General features: G+C 41.6%; 1 protein-coding gene across 9 annotated transcripts in view; it reads left to right on the top strand.

Moving 5' to 3' along the window:
- The window catches only part of LOC119953638 (myosin-10), a 178866-nt gene that overhangs the window by 5789 nt on the left and 156852 nt on the right, over positions 1-16225 (top strand). For all 9 annotated transcript variants that reach the window (XM_038778104.1, XM_038778106.1, XM_038778108.1 and 6 more), the window contains exon 2: positions 9093-9459. In XM_038778104.1, coding sequence (XP_038634032.1) covers positions 9115-9459 — 345 coding nt within the window. In that variant the 5' untranslated portion in view covers positions 9093-9114. The remainder of the gene's footprint in view (positions 1-9092; positions 9460-16225) is intronic.

Genomic DNA, 16225 nt, shown 5'->3' on the forward strand with positions numbered 1-16225 from the left:
AGGCTTAAAATCAGTTCTATAACGTAATACATGTTTGAGGCATACTATCAAACGTTCACCCAGATGCACCATAGAAAGCATCCTACCTGGCTGCGTCACAGCCTGGCATGGCAATTGTTTGGCCCACGACTGTAAGAAACTACAGAGTCGAACGCCACTCAGTCAATCATGCAAATCCATCTCTCATCCATTGACTCAAACTACACCTCCTGGTGCCTTAGGAAAGCGGGCAGCATAATCCAAGACTCCTCCCACCCGGCTTATTCACTCTTCCAACTTCTACCATCGGGCAGAAGATACAAAAGCTTGAGAACATGCACTAACAGATTCAAAAACAGCTTCTTCCCCACTGTTACCAGACTCCTGAATGACCCTCTTATGGACTGAACTGATTGATCTCTTCACACCTTCTCTACTGAGTAGTACTACACTGCTGTATGCTTCACCCGCTGCCTGTGTATTTTATATATTTTCTTTTCATGTATGGAAAGATCTGTCTGAAATGTATGCGGAGCGATACCTTTCACTGTACCTTGGTACATGTGACAAACAAATCCAAATCTAAACCAAGCCATATACTTGATTGGCCTCACAGTCACACTGCCCAGTATATAATTGGAATGGAGAGATTGCAAAACTCGGAGATACAGAGGAATCTGGGTGTCCTGGTATATAAATCACAGGTACAAGTGCTTAGGAAGGCAAATTAAACATTGCTCATTAATACGTACCCAGCGAAGGCTGGGTAATGTAGATTCTTGATTTGCAAGGGAATCTAAGGGGAGAGGGTGTGGACAGGAAAGTAGAGTTGAGGCCACCTTCAGATCAGCCATGTTCTTATCATATGGCTCAAGGGGCCAAACTCCTTGGAACAAAGTTAAGGTCATAGATGACACCAATCTGAAAAGATGCGTCCGCAAAGAGAACATGCTGAAGATGAATATGGGCAGTGCAAGATTAAAAATAGGAAGACCGTTATCTTCTGTGTATAACTGATGTTGTCAAAATGGACATTGAAAGAGACCCAGGAGGAGTGTTGAATGACTCATTGCACAATATCACAACAATGTGATATGTTTTTTAAAAGCTGCAGGATATTGCCACAAGTTATTAAATTAAAATTCTTGGAATTTTAGCTGAAGCTCCAGACAGGTTGTACCTTTAGTGGTGTAGTGTTAACATAATTGGCTGTTCCTCTGGAGCGCGGTGGTGTAGGAAGCCAGTTGAGCTCTTGGGGTAATGAAAAGGCAGTTCATTGAAAGGAATGAACACTTTAATTTTCTGAAAATAGCTGGAAACATGAAATTCATGTAACGGAATTGTGACATCAATTTAGCAAACATTGTACGCACTTGTATACTGAAGGCTTGTGCATGTAAAAATGGCTTATGTTAGCTATGCTTTGGTAGTAAATTGTGCTTGATCGTCCCAAGTAAAGACAACTGCAGATGCTATACAGAAATGTTTAACTCTATTTGTATTCAAGACCTCATTGAGACCCTGAGATGTAAAAAATCTTGAATTCAAATAGCATATTGCCATTGTCTATTCATTGACCTTTGTTAAGCTTTTGGTTATTAACATGTAATTAGCGCAGACCTAAAAATAATAGCAAACAACTCTCCTGAACTGAAGTACTTGCTTTGATTTTATGAAATGGCATGGATGTGTTAGTGAGAGAGCTATATGAACATCAGGATTTCACTTCTGCAGAAGTTCTGCCTCTATTCTACTTTGTTGTATTTCATAGCTGCTGAAAGCTTATAATACATTAAACTCTATTAATATTTTGTTTGCACATTACAGGAAACCTTGTGCTTAAAACTAATTCTGTTGGGTCGTCAGATTCTCAGACAATACTGACTCCAAAGTGCAGCTTTGTCAACTGACATTTTCTCTGGTTTCCTCTGAATATTTGCTTAATTAATGACTTCTAACTGCTTTTGAAATGTCCAAAGTAAACATTGAAATTCCTCTGAGATGTTTTCAAAAAGCGAAAACGTGGCATTCCTATTGTATTAATTCATTATGGCCACTTGGGGATTTGTAGATTTTCACAAGATGTGCAGAATACTGAGTCTTGCCAAGTTTCAAATGGAGAGTGACTCAAAGAAGATTCTCAAACTTTAAAAGGTGATTGCCTATGAAGTACCAGTGCATTAATTTGTAACTTGATACACATTTTGGAGCATTTAGTTCTTATTTTGATTTCCATGTCCATGTTTTTAATGGAAATTGTCTATTTAAATTTCTCATGCTTTAAACGCCCTTCTGATGCTATGATAGCACCTCCTCTGAGATGGGAGGGTGGATTTACAGTCTGACAAATATTGTATTGACACTTTCCTCTTGCGTCGGCATGGGAATTTGTAATTGAACAGTTTACAGGGAGTACTTAGATTTTTAATAGATTATCTGTAGCATCCCTTATTTGGTGATAATTGGTTAAGGAAGGAAGAAATGAAAATCGCTTATTGTCACAAGTAGGCTTCAAATGAAAAGCCTCTAGTCGCCACATTCCGGCGCCTGTTCGGGGAGGCTGGTACGGGAATTGAACTGTGCTGCTGGCCTGCCTTGGTCTGCTTTCAAAGTCAGCAATTTAGCCCTGTGCTAAACCAGCCGCAGCCCCAATGAAGCTTGGGGGTGGGGCAGGAAGGTGCGGACAGGGATGGAAGGTATAACTTGACATTGGGTGTCTTGTAAATGACTCGGCAGCTGAATTGGGGGTGCGCCATTGATGCATCCGAATTTGAAAAAATCAAGGTAATGCTCTGCCTCAGTCACGAGATTACTTCAGGGTGTCATGAGTAGGAGGATATTGTGGGGTGAACCTAGCAAGCAGATAATGATTTTTAGAAATCAATACAAAGAGTAAATTCTAAATTTGAGCCGGGTGAATTATACTATTTGAGGGAGCATTGAAATGGAGTCACCTATTCAAAACAATTGAAACCGCAAGATCGTGGGCGAGAGTAGATGTGGATAAGTGAGACAAGATTTATTTGTGGTGACAAGTAGTATAAGTATTGTAAAAATAATACTGCTATTGCCATCTTAATAAACTGTGGAGTACTGAAAAAGTGGTTAGTGCTGTTGCTTCACAGTGCCAGGGACCTGGGGTCGATTCCCGGCTTGGATCATGTCTATCCGGAGTCTCCCTGTGTCTGCGTGGGTTTCCTCCGTGCGCTCCAGTTTCCTCCCACAAGCCCTGAAAGACATGCTTGTTGGGTGAATTGGAAATTCTGAATTCTCCCTCAGTGTACCCAAACAGTTGCTGGAGTGTGATGACCTGGGGATTTTCACAGTAACTTCATTGCAGTGTTAATGTAAGCCTACTTGTGACAGCATTATAGTATAGAGTAATAAGTGGTCAGAAGTATGTGATCCGGAAGGATTGAGATTCAACTTCTCAGCATTTATTTTGCTGCACTAATAAGATGCAACTAATTTTGACATGGGTCACACTTAAATAAATAATCAAAATACAGTATAATTACACAGTACTTTAGTTTTTCAGCCCTTGTGCGCAGAGGAGGGAAAGATAAATGTCACAACTCAAGGATTTTTTTGGACATAATTATGGTTTACTATCAATTGATTTAGCATGTCAGCAGGATAACTAATTAATTGGTTTAAACATTGATGCTCTAATGAAGTAATACATTATGTGCCTCTCTGCATCATCTTTTTGTTTGGTCATCAAAACTTGTGATCAAGATATTAACGTGAGCTCCCCGTGTCTGCGTGGGTTTCGCCCCCACAACCCAAAAATGTGCAGAGTAGGTGGATTGGCCATGCTAAATTGCCCCTTAATTGGAAAACATAATCGGGTAATCTAAATTTATTTAAAAAAAGATATTACCTTGAGATGGGATAAAATTGCCAATTGCCTTTATCTTGAATGCTTCCTCTAGAAAGGTAGGTTTTTGGAACTAGGAATAAATCAGAGAATGTTTTGCTTAATAACTTGATGATTAGTGGGAGAGCAGCTTTGTGGAATTTTGTTCTGATGTCATCCTAATAATTTTAAACTCTCTAACATCTGTTGGATTCATTGCTGTGCATGTCAGTAGACACACTCTGAAATGAGCAGAGTCATTATGTATTTTGCTATTGAGAAAACATTAGGTGTTAAAAGATGGTACATTTTTTGACAATAAATCACTTTTTTTTTTAAAGTTAATTGAAGCTTTTAACACCAGCAGTTGGTTGAAACACTTCATGAAGGGTTATGGTTTTCAAGTAGATTAATGAAGGACAGGCCTGTGGGAGTTTAGACAATGTTAATATGTATTTATCACTTGAATAAAGAAAGCAGAGTCATCCTGGGAGTGGATTGTGGGATTGCAAGTGACCCAATTCTGGAACTGTTGGCATGCAGGGAAAATCAATAAATGTAGTTTGACCTGTATGGACAGGTCGGTGAACCAGCTGAGGCATTTAAGGGGGGGGGGGGTGTGTGTATGAATATGGGGTATAGGGAAAAGGCCAGTTGTCTTTGGCTCATCAACTAAGGTGACAGGAGGCCGTTCAGTGGTTCTCATCCCAGTGGCTGAGCCAGAACCTGAGATAATCGTGTCGCTGGATGCAGAAAAAGCATTGCTAGGGAGTGGAGGTACCTCTTTGTGGTCATGGAGAGGTTTGACTGGGCCCTGTGTTTGTCATGGGTGCAGTTATTGTACGAGGCTCCTTCCGCCAGCGTGCATACCAACACCGTGAGTTTGGGTCATATTGGCTGCACAGGACACCCCTGCCTCATCCCCCTATGTTCCCCTCTTGTTTGTGCTGGTGTTTGTGCCATTGGCTATTGCCCTGAGGCCCTCCTAATAAGTGGAGAGGAATTGTTAGTGATTGAACACTGTGTCCTTGACCATCTGCTATGCGTGAGGGACCTGGGGGCAGTTATGGGAGACACAATGCGTATATTGAAGAGCCTTGACTTGTTCATCACGGGATACAAGTTAAATTTAGGGATGAGTATTATTTTGGCCAACACTTTTGGGAGGGGAGCCAGTTTGGGTGAGGGTTGCTGCCTTTCACCTGGAGTGCACTAGCTCTCGGTCTTTGAGAGTTTAGCTGGCTCAGGATTGAGCGTGGCTCTGTAAATTGAATTATACCGGCCTAACGCGTGGGAACAAGGTGGACCTTCAAACGCCTTCCATTGTCCTTGGCGGGCCAGGTTCAATCCATCAAGATGAACATCTTGTTTTTATCTCCGTGTCTTCCGGTATTCCTTCCCAAGTCCGGGGATTGAATGCTTGTATCGGGTTTAGTATGGGCAGGGAAAACCTTCAGGATTCTGAGGGGGAGGTCCTGGTAAGGGGTAGACAATTGGGAGCGGGGGGGGGGGGGGGGGGGGGGGTGCTTAGGCTGCCAAATTTGATGTTTTACTACTGGGCTACCAATGCGGAGAAGGTGTTGTGGTGCTGTGGAGACCTGGGGCCTACCTAGGTGTGGATAGAGCCTAGGTCGTGCAGTTTGGGGGACGCTTGTGATGGAGTCTCTGCTTTTTGCTCTGGCAAGGTACTCTTTAAATGCAGTGGTTGTCTCCACTTTAAAAGCACGGAGACAATTCTGGCAGCATTTCAAGCTGGGGGTCAGCGTCAAGGTGCATTTGTATGCACCACTTGTTCGAACCGGCAAAGTTGGATGGCACATTTGGGGGGGGGGGGGGAGAATGAGTGAATTATTCCTGGAAGGGTGGTTTGTCTGCCTGGAGGAGCTGAACGGGAACGTTGGGCTCTTGAGCTCCGACACATTTAGCTACCTCTGGTATGAAATTTTGTTTGGATGTTCCCGACTTATCTGGTGGCACTGCCATCAACCTTTACTGGAGATTCTTTCCTGCTCTGTGTCAGAGGTAGATACTGTATCCATCATAAATGGGTGTATTTTGGGGGAGGATCTGGTCTCTGTGCAAGGGGTGAAGGCCAAATGGGAGGAGGTTGACTCCACCATCTGGGTGAACGCCACGTCATTCTGTGCGAGGCTGAGCCTGATCCAACTTGAGGTAGTGTTTAGGTCACACCTCCCAAGTCCAGAATGAGTCTTTTCTTAGGGTAGGGTTGAAGATGGTGCGAGTGCTGCACGCTACACACGCATGCTCTGGTCCTGTCCCAAGCTTGTGGATTTCTGGATTTTAAAAAACAATTGGGGCCATAGTGGCTATGTTTGGGTATCAGACCTGCCGGAGCTGTGGATGGGTGTGGGGGCAGATTTCTGGCATTCTCCTCGCTGGTTGTTGTTGGGAGGCAAATCCTCCTGAGTTGGAGACTAGTGACGCCACCTAGTGCCTCAGCGTGTCTAGGTGACTTAATGGAGTTTTTGCATCTCTAAGTCAAATATACAGTGAAGGGGTCAATTGAAGTGTTCTACTGTAGATAGCAACCGTTCATACTGTATTTTAAGGAATTGGTCGCTGTTAGGGGGGGGGGGCGGGGAGGCTGTTTTACTTGAGTATTGTTGTTATTTGGTTTAGTGCTTGTAATTTTTATGCTTTCTGTATTTTTTGGTATAAAACCCTAAGTTTAATAAATATTGAAAAAGAGCAGTGTGGAGCATTGAGGCGGCATCAGTGACTAACCCAGGTTTTCAATTTTTATTTCTTGACAAAGGGGTTAAAGAATCTATTAGCGATTACAAAATGATGTAGGTTGGGGAACATGAGCTAAGAATTTTCTGATGGTGCATTAACAGACTCATTTCAGAAGCGTTTTCTGCATTAGGATGCTAAACGTGGAAGTGTGAATGCACTGTAACTTGAATGCAAATGTGGGTTTGAGCAGTGCTCTGCCTTTTTGCTGGTATAATAAAAAATGTTAATGATTTTAAAAGGGAAGACTGGTTATTCTTTCTTGCATTATGCACTTGGGAGATAGGAAAATCAAGGCATGAATAACTTTCTAAATCTAACCTACAACGTACCCTTGAATAAAAATCAGATACATGAAATTAAAATTGCTTATTGTCACAAGTAGGCTTCAATGAAGTTACTGTGAAAAGCCCCCAGTCGCCACATTCCGGCGCCTGTTTGGGAAAGCTGGTACGGGAATTGAACCGTGCTGCTGGCCTGCCTTGGTCTGCTTTCAAAGCCAGCGATTTAGCCCTGTGCTAAACAAGAGTGTAATCACCTCAACATTTAAAAAGGATTAAAGTGCCGTAACTGTATTTTACAAATGGTTCCTCAGTTGCCTTCAAAAGCAATGTAGAAAATATTTATTAATTATTGGCATATTCATTCTGCTGTACACCATTTTGGAGCACCGGGTGAAAAGCTCATGGGTTCCTAATTGTTTTGATTATTGGCCCATATGTTTAATCTTTAATACAAGTTTGATATTGTTAACCATGCAGTATAATTGAGGATCTTTGATATAAAGGTACTCTTGGCCAAGTGAGAAATTCACATGGGATGCTGCAGGTGAAGCGTACCCCAGGGTAAAACAGAAATCGGTTCAATAAATTCCAGTTCTGAAGAAGAGTTTTAGTGGACTCCAATTGTTAACTGTTTCTCCCTCCACAGATGCTGCTAGACCTGTGAGTTTTTCCAGCACTGTTTTTATTTCGGGGCTCCAAGATTTGCCTCGAAATAAATTGCGGCTGAAATTCCTCGACAGCGAGACCAGTTTTAGTGAGCGTTTATTATAGCTCCATTTCACCTTGATATGCATTTTGTAAATGGATATTAATCAGGTTATTGATGTGAAGCTATCATGAAATCTAGAGGTGCATGCTTCAAATTAGATTTCAGATTCACGTTAGTCTATTAAGAGGAGGAAAACCATTGAAACAGTGTGATGGGAAAGTAGAGAGTGGCTTGAGGTCGAACAATCTTGCATGACACCGGTGGAATTCTGGGAAGCTGGCCATTTGTCCATTGGTGGTACCCAGTCTGAAGGAGATGGTGGTGGAGTTGGATGGTGACGGGGCCACTACTTTGTTTTAGGCAATAAAGTGGCACAAAACTGATATTCTAAAGGAAAAATCAACGCAACACCAATTTGTATCCTGCTATATTTTTAGTACCAGTTCAAAGTACCTACAAAGCATGTTGGAGGCCTGGAGCAGTGAGCAATTCTTGTGACAATTCTGTTCACTTGCCTAAATAGCAGAAATGGGAGGCCGTGATCACATTGTGACTCGTGTCTGCCATTATTGATCTGACCTAATTGTCTTTTTGTGTCGCATATGTTGCATATCAATTTCTGTGTGTTGAATTAATACATGAGTAGTCATCTAAATTATTCATCTATTTAATCAATTTCCCAGTTTTGGTGTGGGGGGGGGGGGGGGGGGGGAGGAAAGGAAAGAAAGCTGTCCTATGACATGGTATTAGTCACCTGAAAGTATTTGCCATTAACTTAATCTGTTGGCTGCTCTCGTCCTAAATAGTGGACTCATAGTGGAGTATGGTTTATAACTGTAATTTTAAGTTGAGTGATGCATTCTTTGGATTTAAATTAAAAACAGCATGTGACATATCATTAATTTGAGATTTCCAAAACAGTATCCCTGGTCCTTCTAATTTTAATCCAGAATGACTAAATCATAATTCAAAGGGACTGACTGGCAGTGTTTTTGTTTTATCTAGACCAGTTCCTCATTCCTTCTTTTTAAAAATAAAAATTCCAGGTTCAATAATCACTGGGTACTTCACTCCATTGTTTCGAAGTCGGAAAATATTTTGGCTTTTTCCATTTTCTGTTCATACAACCTTTCCACTTGAAAATCCTAATGCAAAGTATGCATTTAGCAGCCCAAATGCATTATAGAGTGGGCTGTTATCTACATTGTCAGAAAAATGTTTTCTTAATTTGCAATATTCTTGAGCTTGATAGTTTTGTGTCCAAAGTTAACATTTTTTCTCTCCCATTTTTCTTTCATTTTAATCCAGAAGAAAATAGTATGCAGATGTTTCAAATGAACTTATTCTCCCAAATTCCACCATGAAATCAAGGCATTTATGGTCCTTGTCTGTGTTTATTCTCTCTCTCTTTCCCCCCCCCCCCAAAAAAAAAACCTTGACTATTACAAAAGAATATTGCTGTGGGATTTATGGAAGCTAACTTTCATGTGTTTTCTATTTACTGCAGATAAAGTTGTGTACTTATACTTATGGCTCAGCGGAGTGGCCAAGAAGATCCGGAGAGATATCTCTTTGTGGACAGGGCTCTGGTTTACAACCCTGCTACTCAAGCTGACTGGACAGCTAAGAAACTGGTTTGGGTGCCATCGGATCGCCATGGCTTTGAGGCTGCCAGCATCCGAGAGGAGCGAGGTGACGAGGTTGTGGTGGAGCTGATGGAGAACGGCAAGAAGGCTCTAGTCAACAAGGATGACATTCAAAAGATGAATCCCCCCAAGTTCTCAAAGGTGGAAGACATGGCTGAGTTAACGTGCTTGAATGAGGCTTCGGTCTTACACAATTTGAAGGACAGATACTACTCTGGTTTGATTTATGTAAGTTTCAAATACTTAACATATTTGCACAAATTAAGTTTTAAAAGCTGTTTGGTGCTCCATAGACTAAGACTTGTGATCCTCCTGTTCCTTTTCTGAGGGAAGTTGTGGGAGGCAGATGTGCAATCTTCAAATTAAGAGAAGCCAGTTTCCCACCCCCCTCAAAAGTCCAATGTCAACCACTTGGCATCCCCCCTCATAGAACATAGAGTGCAGAAGAAGGCCATTCGGCCCATCGAGTCTGCACTGACCTACTTAAGCCCTCACTTCCACCCTATCCCCATAACCCAATAATCCCTCCTAATCTTTTTGGACACTTAATGGCAATTTATCATGGCCAATCCACCTAACCTGCACGTCTTTGGACTGTGGGAGGATACCGGAGCACCCGGAGGAAACCCACGCAGACAGGGGGAGAACGTGCAGACTCTGCACAGACAGTGACCCAGCGGGGAATTGAACCTGGGACCCTGGCGCTGTGAAGCCACAGTGCTATCCACTTATGCTACCGTGCTGCCCTCGAGTAGTGTATATTTGATGCATCATGCCTGTATGATTGGGAGGAATCAATTCATTAAGTTTATATTGTAAAATTATCATTAAAATTATTTACAATTCATCAGAAAGTATGGGTATACTTTATAAAAAAAAAAATAAAAAAAAATCTGTGTGTGTAATTTATCTTTGTGCACATGCTGTCAATTATTAAATTAAAGCAAAATACTGTGGATGCTGGAAACCTGAAACAAAAACAAACTCAGCAGGCCCGGCAGCATCTGTGAAGAGAGAAAACACCGTTAACGTTTCTGGTCTGAATCCTACAAACTCGATGAGAAACTCCGATGCTACCGGGGCAGCGTGGTGATGCAGTGGTTAGTACTGCTGCCTCATGGCATCGAGAACCAGGGTTCTATCCCTGTGTCCGGGTCGCTGTATGTGTGGAGTTTGCACATTCTCCCCCAAAAAGATATGCAGGGAAGGTGAATTGGCCACGTTAAATTGCCCCTTAATTGGGGGGAAAAAAGAAATGGGTACATTAAATTTAAAAAAAATTCAGATGCTGCCAGGCCTGCTGCCTTTTTCAAGCTGTCAATTATATTAAAGTAAATAAAAACAAAGACTGGATAAACTCAGGCAGACCTGACAGTATCTGTAGGCGATCAAGTTATATTTAACTTGATAGATGAGCTGAATTGTGCATTTCTGGCCTTTATTTAAGGCTTTCGATTTGGCAACACGCATTTATTGGTTCTCTAATTTGCATTCTTGTCAGTTACCCGTCCGATCACTGCTAGTGAAGTTGTGATTCATCTAGCAATTACTAGATCTGTTAAAGCGTTGCAGTACAAAGGTGTATTAGGAATTGTCTTTCTGCTGCTGATATATGGATTTGAGTTTAGTTCAGGTTAATGGGATAAAGTTCCCCTTGGGTGTAGGGTTTCACCTGAATTTTGGTGACTTAAACATTTGTCACTGTGAACCAAAATTGCCAGTCTTGTTTGAGCAAAAAGTTTGGAGATGGGAGAATAAGTGACGTCACGTGGGTGTATAGTAGTCTTAGTATTCTTATGCTAGAATAAGCATGTTTAGGACCGAGACCTGGAAGTTCATGACACTAGCTGAGAAAAGTAGCAATCCGGTTCCACTGTCTAGCACAGGGGTGGGCAAACTACGGCCCGCGGGCCGCATGCGGCCCGCCAAAGGTATTTCTGCGGCCCACCAAGTCATTAAAAAAAAAATGTTTTTTTTTTTAAATTTTTTTTTTTTTTTAATTTTTTTTTTTAAAGGTTAATGGGTGGGGGGGGGCTGTTGGGTTACTTACTGGTATAGGGTGGATACGTTGACTTGAGTAGGGTGATCATTGCTTGGCACAAAGTCGAGGGCCGAAGGGCCTGTTCTGTGCTGTACTGTTCTATGTTCTATATGAGGCGCCCAGAATCATAACCGGGTGAAGTAATTATTTTACTTAATATACTATGCGGCCCTTTGTGAATTGTGAATTTCTGAATGCGGCCCTTGCACGGAAAAGTTTGCCCACCCCTGGTCTAGCACTAGCATTGAGTGTAGAGAGAGCATAGAGACAAAATGCAGTGATGAATAAAGGAGGTTCAGTTGCATGTCTGGAGGTATGTGGGGTACATTTTAATCTTTTTTTGTTCTGTAATAAGTGATTTCTGACACAAATTGTGACCATTTTGAATTTTCCCCCCTGCTCATTTACATATTGACCATGATAGCGAGCACAAAGTTTGGCTGAAAAATTGATCTACACTAATTTTAAGTAGTTTTAAATTGGTGTCAATCCATCGCCTGTTGAGTGACCAATTTTTATATGACTGGGTATTACTTTAAAAAAAAAAAATATGTTTCTACTTTGTGATTGGGGAACAGTCACTTTAGTAAATTTTAAAGAAAACACTCAAAGCTTTTAATTACGAAACGGAAAATGCTGGAAAATCTCAGCAAGTCTGGCAGCATCTGTAAGGAGAGAAAAGAGCTAACGTTTCGAGTCCGATGACTCTTTGTCAAAGCTTTTGTTTCTACGTTTCAGCTTTGACAAAAAGTCATCGGACTCGAAACGTTAGCTCTTTTCTCTCCCTACAGATGCTGCCAGACTTGCTGAGATTTTCCAGCATTTTCCCTTTCGTTTCAGATTCCAGCAGCCGCAGTAATTTGCTTTTATCCAAAGCTTTTAATTGTTGGGGACCCTATGCCCAAAATATCCAGTTTAATTCTTGGAGCTTCATTGAAGGCTTGCAAATGAGCCCAATTATTGGAAACTAATTGAAGGAATCTCTGCACCTTCACTGTCACTGATGCTGAAATCCTATGAACTAATGAATGTGGAAAAAAGCACCCGCTGGTGGTTAATCCATGCTGGGGACATGTGGGTGGAGCCTGCTTCTATTCATGTCAAATGGGTGCAATGGATTGCAGAAACCAAAAATGTGCCGAATGCAATCTGCACTGGGAATCCTTTGCTCTACTTGCGCCAAAGAAAATGGTGCAAGTGAGTGGAAGCTCGTGGTCCTTGTGTTTTAACATCTTTTAGGAAAACAGCAATCACTTTTAAATGACTCTAATAAACTTAGGCATCCAAGATTGTGCTTGAATTGCACGGCATATCAATTTGAAGAGGACTCATTTGTGAATTTCTGAAAATAACATTGCCTGCGCCTCCTCAAAAGTCATGCAATGAATGTGATATGCTTGTGAACATACTCTGATCGTCAAAGGTATAATATAAATAACTAGTTAATTCTTGTTTGCTCTAGATGAGGAACAGGTTTGCAAATGTTTGGAATTGTTTACTTTGGTTTGACAAGTTTTTGTTCTGCCTCTGAAGTGTATTCCTTTTTAACAGCAAGCTGGTATAAAATATTAGTTGGAAATCCTTGTGCAAGATTCCGAGTTAGGAAGCGGTTAACTTTTATTTCTACATTTCAAAGGAACAATAAAAAAAGCTTTTAAATTACTATAAATCTCTCTGCTATCAAACAGATCAAAATAAATTAATAACTGAACAGTAGCAATGATTCATTTGGCAATAATAGTGCAGGAACCCTGACTGACTCTTATTGGGTTTTTTCCTCCTCACTTCACCATTCTTCTCCTCTTTTCTATTTCCTCCCCCCACCCCCAAACACCTAAATGTTTCTGAAGCACATCATGTGATAGCAATAACAGCAAATTAATGGCTTAAGTTTGAGTTTTCTGGCATTTGGGAATTGTAGGCCGTTTGTTACTCTGCCTTAAAATTAATTCATGGGTCAGTTATGAATGAAGGACTGTTGGGTCTAACGAAGGTTGGCCGTTTGCCATATTTAAACTGGCGGCACACAGCAGCTGAACTAGTGGAAACACTTGCTGAGTCATTCAGTACCACTTGTCACTATTTAGTGTAAGGATCGCAACTGATTTATGCATATAAATCGTAGTCTTAGTGTATCACAGTCTTCCAACATTTCAGTTTTCCTTCATCTTGCTGTAGGGTGTCTCCCACAATTTGGCACGTAAAATTGACTGTTTTCACCTGACGCAGATTATGGAAGGTTAGGAGTTTGATTGGCCGAAGTAATTTGGATAATGATTTGATTAGATGAGTGGAAATGCATTTTACTTGCCAAGGAGGTACCACTGCAAAAGACAGTTCAGCAAACTCAGTTTATGAATGGATTATTACACCGGAAAATTAATGATAAACTTGAACCCGTTTGGGAAATTTATTTCTAGTCATTCTCCCCTTATTGCTGGAGTCTTGTACCTTTCCCAAGTGGTAATTTCTCTGCATTTAGTTCAAAATGTTTTCCTGTAAACTGTTTGATTTGGGAGTGGGGGGGATCGGCATGTCCAATTGTATTCATGCCATAGACCATTGTCAGCTGAAGAACAATAGGTATTATGAATAGGAAGCCTGACATTTCACCACCTTCCAGCTGAGTGGTTTTAAGGTCAAATCTAGTGCCCTTGTTGCCATGTAAATTACCATGTGACTGATGGGAGAGCTGTAAATTAACCTGACCTCCTCAGGATAACAACAAAATAATTATCATAATCCTTGTTTGAGTTCCTTCATTAACTCCCTAGTCTAAAGTTTCTAACAGGGCCAGAAACAGAGTTCTGTTGTTACTTTCTCTATAAATACGGGGCCTCACGGTAGCATGGTGGTTAGCATCAATGCTTCACAGCTCCAGGGTCCCAGGTTCGATTCCCGGCTGGGTCACTGTCTGTGTGGAGTCTGCACGTCCTCCCCGTGTGTGCGTGGGTTTCCTCCGGGTGCTCCGGTTTCCTCCCACAGTCCAAAGATGTGCGGGTTAGGTGGATTGGCCATGCTAAATTGCCCGTAGTGTAAGGTTAATGGGGGGATTGTTGGGTTACGGGTATACCGGTTACGTGGGTTAAGTAGGGTGATCATTGCTCGGCACAACATCGAGGGCCGAAGGGCCTGTTCTGTGCTGTACTGTTCTATGTCTAAATGTAAATGTTTTTCAGGACGTCACTAAACTTAAACAAAATTTCCTTTGGGAAGCAACCTGGTAGCACTAGCTTGTTCGCTACTGAATATTCTTTATTGTCTAATCCTCTTTCTATCCTTCTCTTTACTCCTCCCCTCGCTTTTTTTTATAACTTGCCACAAGAAGGATCTTTCACGTTTGTCCGGATGGGTGTGGTACCATGGGCATTCACAGCTTGCTGATTCTTAACAATTGATGCAAGGCACCAAATATCAAGCCATTTGTGCCAGGTGATGTCAGCTTGCTCGTTGAGTAGCCTCCTGGGAAATCTTTGGTGCAGGCCAGGAATTGCACCTGGCCTCTGGCTTGCTGATGAATTGCTAATGGTGCTGTTGTTGCTTTCTACAAAACCCAAAAAGAATTGTAACTAAAACTATTGTTAGTCACGCTTGCTCTTGGAGGGATAAATATGAAACTGATATCTTGGAGGTACTGTGAGCTTATGCATCTCATTCAAAACGTTAATGATTTGTTTGATCGGACTTGAAGGAAAGAATGGGGATTGTCAGTCGGGTGTTTGTCGAAGTAATGTGGCCTTCCTTGCTTCAGATAATTAAACACAAGTTACTAATGAATCCAGTAAAGAATCTTACAGTCAGGAAGCTTTACTGGATTACCTACTGGACTGAAAAGGCTTGTTTCCTGACTGTAAGATTCTTGTACTTCCTTTAAAATTGTTTTTAATTGCAGGTGTTGAGGGGCCCTTGACAAGAGAATGCAGATTGGTGATACTGTCTGTAGAACTAGTTACTTATCACCAGTATTTCTAAGCAGTTTCCCATGGGAGTGGTTCAACAGTAGTTGATTGTTGCAGATTTGTGACTTCCCTGCAATATGAGAACATACTGTGCAGTTAATGTAAAATAATTGTGGTTCTTGCTGTGAGTTTAGGCCTGAGGGGAGGTCTTCTAAGGTCAGCCACCATACCTGCAGCTATATACAGAGCTGCAATTGGAAGATGGTATTTAAAAGGGAAAAAAAAAGATCACCCGCACTTGGCTTCCAGTTGGTGGTTATGACAGAACCTTGACTACAGGAAGGTTTCTGCACCTGCAAAATTCAGCATTTGATGGGTTGTACCAAAACCCCAATGCTGGCTCTTGCCATCTCAATTGGAGGGTAACCCACTGTCTGACTCCACCATCTCCAAGTCAGGAGTGAGATGGAATTCTTTCCACTTGCCTTGATGTCTGCAGCTCCAACAACACTTAAGCTTGACACCATCCAGGACAAAGCAACCCATGTGATTTGGTATCTTGAGCATTCACTATCTCCACCATAGGTGCACCATCTAAAACGGGCGCTATAGTAACTCTCAAAGGCTCCTTCGACACACAACCTCTACCACCCAAGAGGAATTAGGGCAGCAGGCAAATGCAAATACCACACACACTGAACATAAACTATCCTGATTTAGAACCATATCACTGTCCCTTTTCTGTGGCTGGACCAAAATCCTGGGGCACTCTCCCTAACAACACTACGGATGTAACAACAGCTTGTGGATCGCAACAGTTTAAAATGGCAGCTCACCACCACCCAATTAGGGATGGATGACCCAGCCAGTGATGTGTGCTTCCATAAATGCAAATCCTTTGAAAGTCTGTTGCAAGATGCGTGTCAAAGTTAAGACGAAAGATGTTTCTTCTATCAGTGAAAAATAAAAATTTTAATCACGCAATTGATTGGCAAACGTCACTTAAAGCCCAAGATCTCCAGTTATCCCATTTTAAAAACCAATAGTTGTTCAT

This window comes from Scyliorhinus canicula, chromosome 18 (assembly GCF_902713615.1).
Source record: "Scyliorhinus canicula chromosome 18, sScyCan1.1, whole genome shotgun sequence".
Classification (NCBI taxonomy): Eukaryota; Metazoa; Chordata; class Chondrichthyes; order Carcharhiniformes; family Scyliorhinidae; genus Scyliorhinus; species Scyliorhinus canicula.